This window comes from Rhipicephalus microplus, chromosome 7 (genome assembly GCF_043290135.1).
Source record: "Rhipicephalus microplus isolate Deutch F79 chromosome 7, USDA_Rmic, whole genome shotgun sequence".
Classification (NCBI taxonomy): domain Eukaryota; kingdom Metazoa; phylum Arthropoda; class Arachnida; order Ixodida; family Ixodidae; genus Rhipicephalus; species Rhipicephalus microplus.
Window position 1 is genome coordinate 165,630,449 of NC_134706.1, and position 16,677 is coordinate 165,647,125.

The 16,677-nt window shown below is 48.7% G+C and overlaps 1 protein-coding gene across 1 annotated transcript in view; it reads right to left on the bottom strand.

Annotated features, from left to right (window-relative positions):
- LOC119179012 (uncharacterized) overlaps positions 1-15,976 on the bottom strand; it is a 296,890-nt gene extending 280,914 nt beyond the window's left edge. Inside the window, exon 1 of the mRNA XM_037430096.2 lies at positions 15,593-15,976. Coding sequence (XP_037285993.2) covers positions 15,593-15,695 — 103 coding nt within the window. The 5' untranslated portion in view covers positions 15,696-15,976. The remainder of the gene's footprint in view (positions 1-15,592) is intronic.
- Between the last annotated feature and the right edge of the window lie 701 nt (positions 15,977-16,677).

Below are 16,677 nucleotides of genomic sequence, written 5' to 3' on the forward strand. Positions count from 1 at the left end.
TCAAAGTGATTGACGAACGCATTACTGATAAATAAGGTGCTGATCTACAATCACTACATTTTCTGGGAAAATGCAAATGACCAACAAAAATACCGCGACAAGTGACAAGGATCAAAAGTGTTGTGGCTCGGGCGAGTTCCTCTACTTTTATCTCATGGGACAACGCGTTGTATTTGCAAAAAAACGGTGTATGCATCGGCTCGTGCATAGCACCCATTCTTAGTGATCTGTTTTTATCCAGCCTTAGCACTTCCTTGTCCTCAACGTTAGACGACACTCCAGTGTGCAAATCTTTTCGTTTTGTCGATGATTTCCTGTTTTTGATGGACTGTACACCAGTTGACCTAGAAGCAAAGGTTGAAGAAGTATTACCAGCGATTAAGGAATGTCTTGCACCCCTTGAAATTACTTGCGAGCTCCCCCAAGCTGCCTCTCTGCGGTTTTTGGATATCCGGTTGTTTTTTCTAGGAAATCACACTTGCTGGTCGTATGAGCCACGGGCAAATAAGCCTCTGCTTTCTTTTGTCTCGGCGCACTCTAAGCTTATAAAGAGAGGAATCGCAAACTTGTGTTTTAAAAACGCCCTAGCAAAATCGTGTCATCACAAAATGGCACACAGTTTCATAACTCAGAGTAAGCGTCTCACCGAAGCAGGGTACCCTGTTCTGCTGCAGGTCTCTGTAGCTGAGCGTATCCTCAAAGTTTCACAGAAAGATAGGCAACAAGTGTTGGAGTGTTCGGGTAGCAGAATAGGCGTAATCCCATATATGCATACTGTCTCTCATAACTTGAAGAAGGTAGCCCAGCGGGCTCACGTACGTGTGGTGTTTTCAGCCCCCAAAAAACTAGGGGAGCTTTGCAAGTTGACCTGCCCAATTAGTTCTATTCGCTTAGTATGTGATAAGAAACATCAGGTTAGATATGTAGATTGTGTGTGTTGCGTTGTGTACGTGTTCTTGTTATCGTGTGGAAGATATTACATAGGACAGACTAAGCGGTGTCTTAATGATAGACTGCGGGAACATGCTTACAACGCGAGAAATAAACTTTCAGCGGGAGGGTTCTTGGCGGCGCACTGCAAGGGGTGTGGGTGCTCCCCTGATCTGTATAGCTGCACCGTTATCAGCCGGTCTCGCAATCAGCTGACACGTGAGATCAAAGAAGCCGAGGCAATAGAAAAAATGGGGAACTTGTGTGTGAGTTCACCTTCGATTGCTTTGACAGATAAGGAAATGACGTTTCTTGGGATGTCACCATGTGCAAGATGAGTCGTGTTTCTACGCATGTATAAGATGGGTGTCAAGTGCATGAAATAAACAGTTGGAAGTTTAGCGCCTACCTGTCTTGACGTCTCTGTATTCTTTCCTCTTTCCTTTTCATATGTGCCGCGCTAATAGAAGCTAAGTGACAAGGAAATTTCACGAGCGACTCCACGAATATGCTCGAATATTAAGAGGAAATGACAATTCTGCGCGATAGCGGAATAAGCAAGATAACATTGACGCTGAACGTCACTCTTCGCCAAGGAGGAAGGGAAAGTCGGGTTTCCAAGACGGAAGCGTATCCAGTGCCGCCAAACAGACCGAGTTTGGGCGAATACTGCAAGAAAGCTGAAATATTTTTTGTTTCTTCGTTTGTTCCTCTATGCCAGACGACTCAGTCCCGACGATATAATGGCGAAGACTGAAGACCACAGAGCACCGATGAACGTGGCACAAGAACACGCCGCCAGCGAGCAACGACCCACGAGCTCCACCGACACCACAGCCTGGAATCATCCGCTTCTGTCACCCTGCCCTAGGCGAATTGGGCGCGTGGATTGAGAAACACCCCGAAGGAACTGATCAGCGACATCGGGCGGCGATGCACCGACACGTTGCAGTCGCAGGCGAGAGGCGGGGTAGCTCGCACGACCCAGATTACACAAAGTGCCGCTCGTGGGACTGGAAACGAAATGTCGAACGATGCATTACGCCGCGGTGTGAAAAGGAGCAGGCAGTGGTGACACCGACTCTGCACCCTCGCGTTCGGCATTCAATCCACGCACGTCTACGTTCTGACGAATAACAGACTAGAGCACACCATTAGGAATGAAGTTGTAAAGAGTCATTAAGGCAATTCCACCAGTATATCTCACCATAGCGAGAGCTCACTGCGAAAGTCGCGCTCGTTATGTTGCTTAAGGATGCAACAAGTCTCCGCCCCGAGAACGAATACGTTCTGGCGTGAATGGTAACCTCCGACACCGGCGTGAAGCAAGACGGACGTCGTACACTGTCGGACGTCGTACACGGACGTCGTACACGGGATTCGAACCCGCGACCTGCGGGTCAGCAGCCGAGTACCTTAGCCACTAGACCACCATGGCGGGGCCCTTGGTCTTAGTTGCGCAACAAACATTTCGTTAAAGGGGCACTCGAGGCAACTACTAGGTGGACGTAGATAGTTGAAATAGCCGTCCAGAAACCTCGTAGTGTTACTTTCAGGCCAAGGAAGTGCTTATTTTGAAGTAAAATAACGTTTCAGTGGTCCGCATCGGGTTAGTGCACTTGAATTTACGCGCCTAAAGCTGAACGTGTCACGTCACTGTTCGCGAGCACAATGTTGCCCGGCTTTATTGCGTGGCCGCCGACACTAGTAGCAGCTGGACGAAAGTAGCGTTAGCCACAGCAACAACAACGGTCACTGCACAATCGGGTTCTATGGCTTGGTGCTTGGTTCAACTGCGCCCCGCTAGATGACACTACCCGTCAAGTTCAACCAGGCGAAAATTGAACTTTTAAACCACTCGCGTCATTTCTCGTACTAACCTCCGGCGGTTATTTTTTCCATGAATGAAACAGAAACAAACAAGCAGCACATTGTTCAGTCTCTTGATGCACGGAAGGTTGTTTGTTTAGTGCTGCTATATTACCAGTGATTAATTGTAGACGGTACCACTCACGTCATCGGGATCATTTTGGGATGTCCTACGCGTAGCGCATGTGCTCTCGTGCATTTACTTTAATATCTCTGTAAGTATAGGGCACTGCTGTTGATAATATTGTAGCGAAACTTCGGGGTTGTTTAAGCCATAGACGCAACTGATGACCATTCAGACGAAGAAGTGTGGGATAAATTCCGCACAGGCAAGCGATGACAAGTCGACACGATGATATCGGGGGACACTCATTGGGGGCTCATTTTTCTAATACAACTTAAATTTACACAATGCACTAAGTCAGATATACAATACATGGAAAATGATGTCATACCCGTCGGCTTGCATGACTGGTCTCCGGTGGTGAGATGCGCTGTTGACCCCGAGTCCGCTCACCCCAAAAAAGGGCCCGAGTCGCTGCTTAAATAGGGTTTTCCAGCATCCACGGTGCGCGGACCAATCAGGCAAGCCGAGGATAACCAATCCCAACACAAGTTTTCATGGTCCCGTGAAGCCTGCCTCGCAAAAAAAACTGTAGCAGCTTGTTGAAACGGGCACATTCTCTAAAACGGCCTTGACGCGCAAACGAGTGCTCAAACGTCGCTCCCCGATCGCCCCGGAGGGCGCGAGCGGCGGCTCGCTCGTTTGGGGTGGTGGTGGTAGTGGTTAGAATAGGAGAAGGGCACCTAATTATTGCAGCCCGGTCGGTAGCACGACGCAGTGCCTGGTCTGGCGCGCGAAGCGCACGGTGACCGATCGGGTGCAGCCCTTTCTGTTCAGACTCTCATTCTTCGTCGAGGCGCCCTCCTCGAGACAGGTCGTTAAATAGCGCCTCTAACAAGAGCATCTGGTATAGAGCCAACTCCCGCTGTATACCTGAAAAAGAAAAAAGCTTTCCGCGAGACATTGCCTTCGCGACAATATTGTCGTTTTGACGTCATAAATTGAGCTCTCACTCTGACACAAATTGTTATTTTACTTCAATGTCCCTTTGAAGGCCAACTGTGGCGATTTTTCGAGGTCAAAGAATCTTAGTGAAATTCACTAGGTACGTTCTTACGCCCATTTTTGTCATTTGTGCCAAATTACAGACTTGAGCGATGCACTGATTGCTCGGAAATAAATTTTAAAGATTGCCTCGAAAAGCTCACCTCGCTAGCCAGAATTATTGACAAAACTGTCTGTGTGACGGCGATTTTGGCATGACGTCATAGTGACGCAGCCGATGGCATCGCTGCTTCGGCCACTACAGCGTTTATTGTGCTGGCCACAAGGCGACTGCGGTGGTGTTTGGCACGGGTATAGCACAGAGAAGCTTTCTTCCTCCTTCCTCTGTGCTGCTTTATAGCTGGCGCTTCGCTGGCCTGGCTTTCACAGTTTTCGTACTCCGCGCCAGCGGGACCAGTATACGGCCTCCGGTTCTTACCTAATAGTACGTCATACACAGACAAGGTGCCCGGTTGGGTTTCGGTATTGCTCCTTTTTGCTTATTATAAATTATTTTCAAATTTCCTGAGCATTTCAGCTATTGGGCTCGTGACAAGAGCGTCTCAGGAACATAGAAATATCACTACCTTGACATGGTCGAAAAATCGCCGAAGTTGGCTTTTAAGCTATGCACAGACTCGCCCAACGGTACACACTTAACAGCACCATCACGTTCGAATGGTGAAGCAACTATATATGGACTCCATTACTGTAGCATTTTTCCCGTCCGCTGCTGTTCGAATACCCCTACCACGACGACTTTCTGTGCGCCATCGCGGTACGACGGATTCATGCTCCAAAGCATAACTCCCCTCGACCTGTGACGAACGGCGAGTGTAAAAAAAGCGGCTGTCCGTCAAGCGGAAACGGAAGCAGCGAGCAGTCGAAACCTATTTCAGGTCGTCGTCCGTTCACCACCGCTCGGAGCCCCAAACGGCTCGCTGTCGAGCACGGTGAAAGCACGCACGCTTTCGGGAGTGGTCTCCGACAACTTCTTACGTGAGCACGCTTTGCTCTTTCCCTTCGATTCATTCGAGGATACGCCTCATACATTCTTCTTTCTTCGAACGGACCACCAACCTGTTACGTAGGGTTCATAAAAACAACGAAAAAGAAATTAGGCGGTCGTTTCTTCATTGGTTCTCGGAAGCTGACGTTTCCTACAGCTGAATATCAGCGGTTTTATGCGGTAGCGTTCACGCAAGCAACCACGAGCCCTTTTGGAAAACAAGGCGAGATTCTGATACCATGCATCCGCTCAGGAAACAGTTGTGTTGGCAGACTTGACGCGCACTTCGGAACGAACCTGTTGCAACTCGCGTCTTCTCGATAAATTTCGCCCTCCCTATATACTAATGCGGCAAGACAACAGACATGGCGACGAGGAGAACAGTGCCGCTAAGTCCCAGGAGTGAAAAGAGATCGCTATGTAACTCACGCTCAGGTGATAGTTGCGTCTTTCAGCCTCCGCTTTCGTCCGCTTGGAGATGATGTGCCCGCTAAACTTTCCACCCAACGCCAATGCGCGACAATTATTGGCAGTTGATATATTATAGTTTGCCATGTTGGCAATCCGCTGTGTTGGGCGTCATGGCAATGGCATGGCGGCTTACGTCACATCAAGCGGTTATTCGCGCGCCGATTAATTGGCCTAAGTATAATAACGACGTCACCGGAATGTTGTTGGGTCTCATTGCATGAATGGCGAAGGAACCAGCACGCAATCTACAGACAACACTAACGTGACATCGTAAACTTAATATTTTGCCGTGTTCTTCTCATGAAATTCTGAATATTTTCTCGTCTGTAAATAGCGTTCTTTCATTTATGTTCCGCAGTTCAGTGACATGTTTTCTTTTCACGTTGTATAATATATAAATAATAAGGAGCCATGTTCTCGGTGTTCATTTTCTCAGAAACCAGCGGGATTTTATCGGAGTTACGGCGTTTATCGGAGTTTCTTTCCCGTAAATCTCCAATTTTCCGCAATTCGGAGTTTTGCATAATTCTCAACGTCTGAAAATTTCAAATCAATTCATATCTGAATACCGAATTATCAAAACACACAAGGTACATTTTATTTTTTCCTAGAGCGTTTGAATGGACAAAAGACATATATACACAAGCGAAACACCTGAACACCGAACACCCTTAATCTCTGTATGAAACTTTAGCTCGAAGCTTATTGTAAAGCATACTTTGCGACATTGTTGTCAATAATCGAAGCGCGCCCCTTTTTATTGACGACTCTCGGCTTTGAAAACGTCCTTTCAACGTTAGCGCTAGGATGAGGAAGCACTAGAAGAATCAGCGGCAATACACTCACCGCTCGACATTACGAAGTCTCCGTAACGTCAGCGATTCGACAATGTTACTTATATCATGTCACTCGCAAAATCGCTCAGGAGCTGACTCAAGTCGTAAGTTTTAACGAAGCACTTATTGAAAATAGGCACATAAGTTTCGAACGCGTAGGCAGCCTCACATTTGGGTTCACAATTTCAACCAAATACGTAACCGATTCTTAAGTATACTGTAGATCAGCGTACAAGTTCCTCTCAAATGTCTGTCTCCAGTTTTCGACAGTATGCGGTACAGTCTGCAACAGCAGTTGATCCTTGTCAAGGAGGTCGAACAGACGTATGACATATGACGCGATGACTTTAGGTTGGCCATTCACTGGTTAGTGCGTACAAACAAACTCCCATTCTGGGATACTTTCTACATCAAGTTCCTCTATGATTGAGACCATGGTCATTAAAAAGACTCCTGAGCTTCTCACACTTCGTCCCCTTGGCTTCATCGCTTCTCAAGAAAGAAAAGTTGGCACGTCAGTAGTCCAAAAGATCTTCTAGAGCTTCAGAAAAAGAGAACTTGATGGTCAAACACACCATACCAAACTTACGCCGCAGATCCAGCCACGATTTCAAGCTGGATGAAAAGTACAAAACAATATCTTGAACTATACGTTGAACCAGCCCGCCCTGATTCCTTTTTCCAGAACGTTGTTCAGTATGTAGCACGGATATTTCGAGTGAACCACCTTGAATTCGGGGTTTAAGAGCTGCAAGTCCTTGTCAAGCTTCTTTATCTAGAAAGCTGGGTCAGAGCCCAGTGCAACTACGTTGGCTAAGGTCTTTCGAACCTTCTGAAGGGCGGTTTGTATTAACATGCCATTTGGTACTGCGTTACACTGGGGCAATATTACAGCGAAAGCTGTCATTAGATCACAACTCGGGTTACGCCCGGCACCGCAGTTGTCCGCCGCCACCGGTATTCGAACCACTATTGCGAAATTAAAAAAAAAATGGCCCCGTACCTGCATGTTAATATGCGAATATCGTCGAAAAACGGTAGTCTTGCGTCTGGAGAGATTGAACAAAACGTTTATTGTATGTTCTGCGCAAGAAAATCGGTGAATGGTATTCTGGAGGCGCTGCGTTAGATTGCCTCGAGCGTGCAGCGGAGGCGAACGAGCGCATCAAGTCACGTCACACGTGATACATAAGTGCCGCCTGGCAGCGTTCTTGTAAACCGAAGCACGTGGTTCTGAGACGGGTGTGCGCGCCCGTCTCAGAGGTGACAAGGTGTAGAACAAGAGGCGACGGGTAGGTGCCACCACCATCGCGTCTTAGCAAAGCGTTGGAAACGCTCACCTTTCCGTACAAGCGTTTTATGGTCAGCGCAGCGTGATAAGCGCTAAAGTCCTTAAAATTATTTATGTCTTTTCTAGTAAAAGATGCACATGCAAAATATATATATTGTTGTTGTTGTTTATTCAAAAATAGATACATTTTTATGAATACATTTTTTGCATGTCAAATGAACAATCGGAGGTCCCAAAGTGAAAACTGTCAGGGGGACCTCCTAACAAAAAGTAAAAAGAGGATTTGCGTTTTAGTCAGCAAACAGCGATGAAATCACGGCAATATTTAAAAGAAAATGGTGCAAAAACGTAGGGCCATATGAGCAATAGTGAAAATGTGCTTGAAACAAAGAAACCCAAAAGAAAACATTCAAGTCATGAGTCATTTAACAATAAGACCTTCAAGCGCTTACTAAAAGAGTACATTGAGCATGATTTGAGATCGACAGGCAGCATGTTCCACAGTGTTATGCATGAAAATCTTGCCGTCATTTGACCATAGTTGGTGCGTACTTTAGGAAGAAGTAGATTGCAGTTAGCTGAAAACCTCGTGTCGTTAGTATTTACAAGAGTAATTCTCGAGAAACTGGAAATGTGTAATTCATTATTAAGGATACGAAACATGATCATTAGAAATTTGTAGCTAAAGAGTTTATGGAGAGGTAAAATGTTCATGTTGCTAAAAAGGGAGGCTGATGGTGATGAAAATGGTTTGAAAGTAATGAGTCTCAAAGCTTGCTTCTGTAATCGTTTTAGATGATTTACATGTGACCAATATGTATTTTCCCATGATGATACGGAGTATGACAGGTGACTATGAATGAATGCGTAATATAAAGACAATAGGATTTCAGTGGAGAAGTAAGGTCGTGTTTTGATGATCACGTGAATACCGAAAGACACCTTTTGAATTAAGGCCTGCGAATTTTCACTGAATTTCAAATGTTTATCTAATAACACACCAAGAAATTTAGTAGATGAACATGCATGAATGAAGTGTCCATCAAGCGTTACTGCTAATGAAGCGACGTTTGGAAACAACTGCGGGCAATGGAATACCATGAAATTAGTCTTTGATGGATTGATGAGTAACAGATTCGATACACACCATGAATGAACGTTATTTAAGCCGACGTTTAGTGATTGTTGTAGCATGAGTGGGTCCTTGTGTGCGGTAAAAATAGCATGTTGTTATGGTGCCGCAGACTTGCGCAACAATTGCTTAATAATTGACACTTGCACAAGTATGAACGCTAAACCTTGAGCATCATTGGTGGGCACTGCGGATGGTGCCGTAAAGAGTGGACAAACAGACAATTGTACAGACAGACACACACTCCAAAATTGTTGCGTCGAAGGTCCCAAAGAAAGACTATCGTCTTTAAAAACCTGGTATCAAGGACACAGTGGGGCTCGAACCCGGATCCGCAGCGTGCCAGCTCAGTATTAAACCACTGACCAAGGCCGGTGCTTGGGACTTGATCGCAAACTCACCTAAGGCAGGCTTGATTTCGGGAAAGCAATCGCGTTAATATGAGGAATGAAGTGATTAGAAGAGCAAAAGAACAACCGGGTGTGACATAATGCTAATAGCGTAACGTCGAATTCTCCAACTTATTACAAAAGCTTGTTTTAGGGGCGAAGCTCCTAAAGGCGTGGGTCTTCCCATTCCTTATATGTATGTACGTGACCGCCCATAAAGTCGCCACTTTTGCAGACTGCCCGCTACTTCGCCTTTGGAAACATCCCCCTGCACACCATCACCGACCCTAAAGCCGTTGCAAAGAAGAGAAGCGACGTATGTCTCTCACGAATAATGAAAGGTTGGTTGTGTGAGTACTCTAACGCAGCTATTTCAGTGGCGTCAGCGCAAGCCACGGGTCACGCGACCAATAACTGCACAACACTGTCATTAGATGGACCGGACGCCCCTTTTTACCCAGAGTATAGGGGGTATGCACCGGACGTCATCCGCGAGGATCGCCGGGTCGCCAGTTTGGCGGTTCTCGCGCGAGGATGTTGCTGCGCGTGCTGTGTCTGAGATCCGTACGGCAACTTCGATGTATAGTGAGCCCTGGAACATCTCCTGCACGCCGAAGCACGGACAGCTGGAAGCGCGCATGAACGGACCCATAACATGGCGCGGCAATAGCCCCGTGCGGATCAAGGCTCAGTGCATACCCCCTATAGACCACTTTAACGACCGTGCGCTGTTTGATCCAACGGCCGTGACCCTTCCACGTTGGTAAACACCGGTAGGCCCCGTCGACCTCCTGGGGCGCTTTGCAGTGACACCACGGCGCGTCGGCCCTGCCCAAACCAAAGCTCAGCACCGCCCTCTATATGATCCCGTGGCAGAGCAGCTGCAAGGCTGCCTCCGAGCATAGCGCGTCGCAAAGGGGCCTCCCGTGCGTTCGTATGGTCGTGGAGGGCGGTGGCGAGCTTTGGACTGGGCGGAGCCCTGGAAACGCGACGGCGCTGTTAGCAAACGTAGCGTGCCTACAGGTCTACATTTTCCCAACCATTCACGTTTTCAGGTGGTCGTCGAGCGCGTGACGAAAATTGCGGCTCGTCATGTGGGCCAATAAAAGTGCACTGAGCATGCCGAGCTCAGCGCGCGACAACTCGGAAACACGGCCTCGTTCATTAGCGGGTGCGTCGGCGCGCGCATACTGTTGGCCGGGACGGCGCGCAATGAACCGAGGCCTCGGCAGAACCGGCGAAGGCGGTTGATGAGCGTCGGCTCACAATTAGTGCGAACGGTGCGCCGCTAAGGGCCGCGTCATCGATACAGCGCTCTGTGCTTTTATGCATGCTGGAGTGCCTCGATGGCCGCTCATCTGCGGCGGCCGCCATTATCACTCCCGCTGCGTACAGGTTTCTCTCTGGCGCGTAGAGGCCCACTAGCTTATCGCGAAAGGTTGTAGCCCATAACATTTAGTTATGTCAAACAGCTTGGCGAAGACGCTGCAGGAACTACAAAGAGCAGTAGAAAAGGTGGCAGCACCCTAAGCGGGGGCGCGAGCATCGAGCCACCCTAATGCGCATCGCCAACGACGATACTGAAGTTGGAGCGCGGTCCGCGGCTACTTCGAACGCGAACCGATTCGGAAGTTCTCAGACCCAACCCGGGTGGGTTTACGAGCGAAGGAGTAACGCAAGTGGTACCTTGAACTTGGGCTCGTATGGCACGTTACGTGGCATCAAATACTTGCCCGAGCATACAAATGACACCCGATCGGGTGTTGTTCGATCGACTCGCCAAGATCAGACAACACAGTCGCAACGCCACAAGCCGAACAGTGATGGGCAGTAGGCGTGATTAGGGAATGTCACTTCATGCCATGATAAAGCCGACGAAGGGGCGCCATACTCCCCTGTCGGGCATTAATTTCGACCCCCAGCCAAGTGACGAAGAATACGAGGATTTCCGCACCGTACTCTCACTTGAATGGCGCCGCCCTGCGGCCTCGATCGGGCCTGACGCGGTGACCGATTTTTCCTCAAGTCACACGTGGCCCGAGTCTTGAACAGTTACCAATGTTCGAGGTACAGCACGCGGGATCGAATGTCGGTTGCGGCGGCCTCATTTTATATGGAGGCGAAAATGCTCACCGCGTGAAGGCGAACCACGGCTGGTCGAAATTCCCAAGGCTGTCTCATGATCATATCGCGGGTTTCGGACGTTCATGCCCATCACTTAGTACTTATTATTCTTCGAGGAGGAGAAGAGCGACTGTTTTGTTCTTGCATCTTTTTGTGTGTGTGTGTAACAATCAAGTGGAAGGGGTAGCTGTCGCCAAGTAACGTTGACAACCACTTGGTTTATTTTTTTTATCCTACATAAATAGAAACCACTACTCGCTGCTCAGTGTTCACAGCTTGCCAGCATACGCTTTTGGAAGGCAACCAAAGCGCCTTGACACTCGAATGAACGGAATACACGCGCGACGGGGCCATTTCTCTTGGCGGCGCCGTTCGGTGGTGTACACGTGTACAGTGCACGGAAGGCCGCCCTCGTTCTGCGAGTGAGTGGCCTTGTTTCCAGACCGGCATTTGCGGCGAGGGGAGGAGGGACCGCACAAACCTGCTTCCCACAGACGGCTACGCGTGAAAGGAAGGCACGCATCCCATCAGACTTGTAAGAACGCCCATACTTCGATGCTTCTCGTTTACCATCTGTTCTGTCACAACACTGACCGTGCCACATAAATTGCATTAAAACCAGTGAGGACAAGCGCCTGAGCAATCATCTCCACATACCATGAGGAATGAACATTTTTCTGTTTTCGAGAGGTGGGAGGGCGCTGTCTGGATACGCTAACGCCAATGCCACCAAGAAAAGTATTTTTCTAAATGACCTTTCCAGTGGTCCCACCTTGAAGTATTTTTCTAGGTGACATTGTTAGTGCTACCTCTAACACGCCATACTCTCCCCTTGAAAGGGCTGCCGTAGCAGCAGAGTTGTACACGTCCCTCTAAAACAGTAACGAAGGCTCGTTCCTTCTTAATTTCGGAACAAGTTCCCGCTACAACTTCTTTGAATGCAGAAGGAACTCGTTACATTTCGAAAATTAGAACATATCGGTACATTAACGTTAAATTTGACGTTTAATTAAAAATGCAGTGTCACACAATTCTCAGCCATAGTAACATGAAAAATTTAAAGCTCACATCGAGCTGCACGAATTTAACTACCCCGGTAGGAGGTTACACGTAGGTAAAAAGAACCTAAATAAACGCTCTTATTTTCTGCAGACCATACCAAAGAAATGTCTCAGTGTAACTTTCGTGCTCCACCATTTGAAGTACCACCAATGTGGCACTCTCCACGGCGGTCTGCAAAGGCGCATTCAGGCAACCGCGCTTCAGATGTTCAAATGTAAATCTCCCCTCATGCACTTATGTAATAAAATTTCAAGCACAGCAAACCACATCGACAGGCATAATAACAATGCGTTTAGTGAGTGCTTATTCAGTATTTCAGTCAGTCTTTAAAGATAATGTCCCGGATACAGATTTGCAACTATAGCACCCGCCCTGTCTATGTGTTTGTGTAGTCTCATTCAGTGAAGCATATTTTCAGTGAGCGAGCTCTTTTCTTCTCTGTATTTACATGTTTGAAAATGGGCGAGACTAAACGCGAAACGGGGTGTTGCCTCGGCAGCGTCGCTGGCATCAAACAGCGCCGTTTCGGACCCACACAAAGTGGCCTGCGTCTCGGCCGAACACAGCGGAGTTCGAAAACCTCGCGCCAGACGGGGGCTGGCTCGTGTGGCGCCATCGCAGCTCACACAAGTGCCCGAAACCAGCGGGAGGTGTATGGCCCCCGCTCCGAAATCGGACGGTTCGTTCCTTGGTGCGAAACCACGATCGCCTTGAGCGCACAAAAGAAAAGCGGTCGCCGTCGACGAACGGCGCCCTCGTTCCTGGAAAAGTAAACACGCCGGCCTCGTTAGGGCGCAAAGCTACATGGGATCTTTCATGAAGAGACGATTAATCGGAGCAGAGCCTCTTTCCAATCTCAGCTTGCTGTGGTTTTCATTCGCCCTCAATGCAGGGAATTTCATTACATGTACCGATCACACTAACTGCAAAGCCGCTCCAAGAGCATCCATTATGACGTATTAGCTGGACCAAGATTAGTTGGTTTCCTTCTTGCTTGAAATTCAAAAGTGATCTTAATTGATCACTGTGTAATATACAAATAACTGAAATGAACAGAAATGGCAGTCGGCTAAAGTCTTCCCTACCCTTGACAGCGCGATAAAGTGGATTAGACTTTTAAAAAAATTGCACGCTAGTGAGATTTACCAAGCCGCGTTGTACAGGTGATGCTAAAAGGGACACTAAATAGAAAAGCGATATCTTTCACATTATTAGTCAATTACGATACGAAGATCAATCTTCCCACGAGAAGACGTTTGGTAAGCGAGAAAACGCACGAAAAGAAAATGCTCGCCGCGACGCCACCTTGCAATTCGCGCACCAGACACCATGGTGTCGCAGATTTTGACGACGACTACTGAGTCCACGTAGTTTTAACGGTTGAAATGAAGTACATTGTCCTTTTAGTGCTCCATAGACTAGACGTACCAAGTTTTAAAAAAAATTAATTGAGCCTATAGCACCAAAATATGAAAACGACACTTTGGAATCGTGACGCCACGTGCGGAGATGTTTGCGCATATATATATATATATATATATATATATATATATATATATATATATATATATATATATATATATATATATATATATATATGCTCACACTGACGAAGGCTGGCCCACCAGCCGAAACGTATGTGATCAATAAAAGTGTTTCCTCGTACGTCGTGCTTTCTCGCTTCCATTTTTACAACGGAGCCAGTGCGCTTCCTTTTTCGCTACGTCTCTCTCTCTCTCTCTCACCATATATACATATATATATATATATATATATATATATATATATATATATATATATATATATATATATATATATATATATATATATATATATATATATATATAGCGGAGTTTCTGCACGCGTAGTAAGTCCGATTGGGCACGCGTCTAGTGCCCAATCGGAAAGTGACCGGGGCGCCACACCAGCGTTTCATGTAGATGCACATGCCGCTTAGCGTTTCAGGTACACGTAAAAAAGACGGGACTTTCTCGTGCGTCCGCAACGCGTAGTTACCACAAATATTATAAAGTAAATATGAATATCTTGCTGGTGTAATCTGCGTCAAATAGCTCCACGAGGAAAATAAAGTAGGGACCTCTATATTTCACATTGAAAATACGGGCGCTATTGTGGAACTACATTCACTGGCGGTAGGATGCACGTCATTTGGCTCTGCTGCCTTCGCTTCAATGCTAAGAAAAGTTATCGCAGAGCGTAGCACTTCTTGCTAACGGTATCCTAAAGACATTGGACGCGGCGCACTTCACGAGAGCACGGCAGCATCGAGCATGGCGTCCTTGTCTCCAAATGGCTTCGGTGTGTGGCAGCACGATTGCTGCTTATACGCGCGCATCGACTGTCAACGCAAGTTAAAGTGAAACCCATGTGCAAACCGCTTTGAGCACTGCTGGCAACACTGTACGATTTCAGATACCCCAAACGTGCACCCGCCACGTCACAACTACGCCGTCATTGTGTGACTTGATGCGGACGATCCATGACTGGCTGAGGCAAATAAGTTAGAGCAAATAATTATGAACCGAACAACACTAGAAGGAACACGAAGCCACGCCTTGTCTTCGCCGGTTTCTACTGGCACTCATATGTATCAGCCAGTTATATACAGTCACCTAGCCCATAAAGTATTCCTTTAAACACAGCACAGAGGTAGCTGTTTCTAACAGTCAATTATGTGTACAGCCCCGCGCCTTCAAACCGTTGCTCTAACCGAGTTCGTTCCCTCTGCAGTGTGTGGCGAGCTACAAAGCAGCGAGCAACCGAACCGGCCAGTCGCGGCTCGTAGAATCCGGAAGGGCCCGTCCTAGTTTCTCGCCAAAGCGGCCTCAATTCGACTTCGACCGGCTCGCTGGCGATGGCAGCCGCGATTGGAGAGCGGCTTCCTTCTGTCACTCAGAGCGGGAAATCGAGCACACGGGCTGCGGGTGCCACGAAGAACGCTTCAACATTAAATCATGACTTACACTGCAGACGTGAAAAGCCAAAAGGAAAGGAGGCATAATGGTGCTTCAAGGCGAGAAACACTGACAGCGAGCATTACATCAATTAAAGAACGATTCAGTTAACTGGTTTCATGCCACCGATAATTACTAAGAAAAAAAATAATACGGTCTGTACGACGAACACAGGCGCAGTGGCAGCAACATCAAAGCCAATCTTCTGGAACAGTCGCTTACACCCACCAACTTTCTACGCGGTTAGAGACGTACACCATGCATGCCCGAGACCATGCGGGAGAGGTGCGAGGCGGCAACAGCTGATGCACTGCCACAGCTGTCACGCGCTCCCCCTGGAGCATGCCCAGCTGTTCGCGTGCCAAAACAAAGCGACGGAGATGTCAGAGGACTCACCGATCATGAGCAAGGAGACGGTGAGGTGTTCCCGTCCGGTCGCCTTGAGCGCACCAAGCACGGTGCCCACGATAGCACAGCACAGACCGACGAACGCGATCATCACAATGAACCACCGGATGCTAACGGTCTGGGTGACCAGGACGCCACAGCAATGCTTGGGCTCCGCCACTTCGGTATCCACAACGCAGCGCGGCGGCCTAAGCCTCGGAGGCGGTGGTAGGTGTCGCCTGGCCGACGATGAAGGTGGAGGAGCCAGTGTAGCGTACGGCGGCGGCAGGTGCGCGTTCAAGATGTCGGGGAGCACTTCGTGGTGCGCCGGCCCCGGCTCCAGCCGGGTGGCGCCCACCACGACGTCGTTGCGGTGTCGAGCCAGCGTGGACGCTCGTATCCCGGGCCCTGGTGGGCGTCCCGCGACGACTGAACTCACGCTGACGGCATCCTCGTCGCACACAGTTACCTCCCGCGCATCGCGGCTCTCCGGAGGAACTGCTGGCGTTGGCCCGATGCCGCACTCGCCGCCGTGATTTGCGCCCTCGCCGCACGACGACGCCACCGGGCAGCAGCACACGTGAGGCACGCCGAGGGTCAGTGACGTCATCCAAAGCGCTGTTGCGTAGCTGGGCGGCTTGTTGTCGTCACCGCCGTTGCCAGCGCGCTGCGCCAGCGGTGGGTGTGCAATCTCTGTGGGGTCCTCGTTTAGTTGAGGCGCAGTTTGTGCTAGTTCGTTGAAAGCTGCATTTTCACAACCTACACTAGGTGGTGGCAAACTAATTGCGGCTACATTCAGGTGCGCTTCGGTGCCGCGTGTGGTTTGGTCGAGTGTGGCACGTCGCCCCCTCTTTCGGAAGGCGGTCCAATTATAGCGGCGCAAAGGCCGGAAAACGGGTTCGTCGTCTGAGTCGGTGGCCGCGAGTGCATCGTCTGCTGCATTCGTCTCGCAGACCTTCATCATGGCATCGCGTAATGAAGTAAAACAAAACTCTTTGGAGGCAGCGCCTTGGTGGCGCGATTTATACCTCGGGAGGTCAGCGGACACGCCGTGCACTTGTGCCTCTCTCGTAGGGCCGCTTGCGATGCACGCC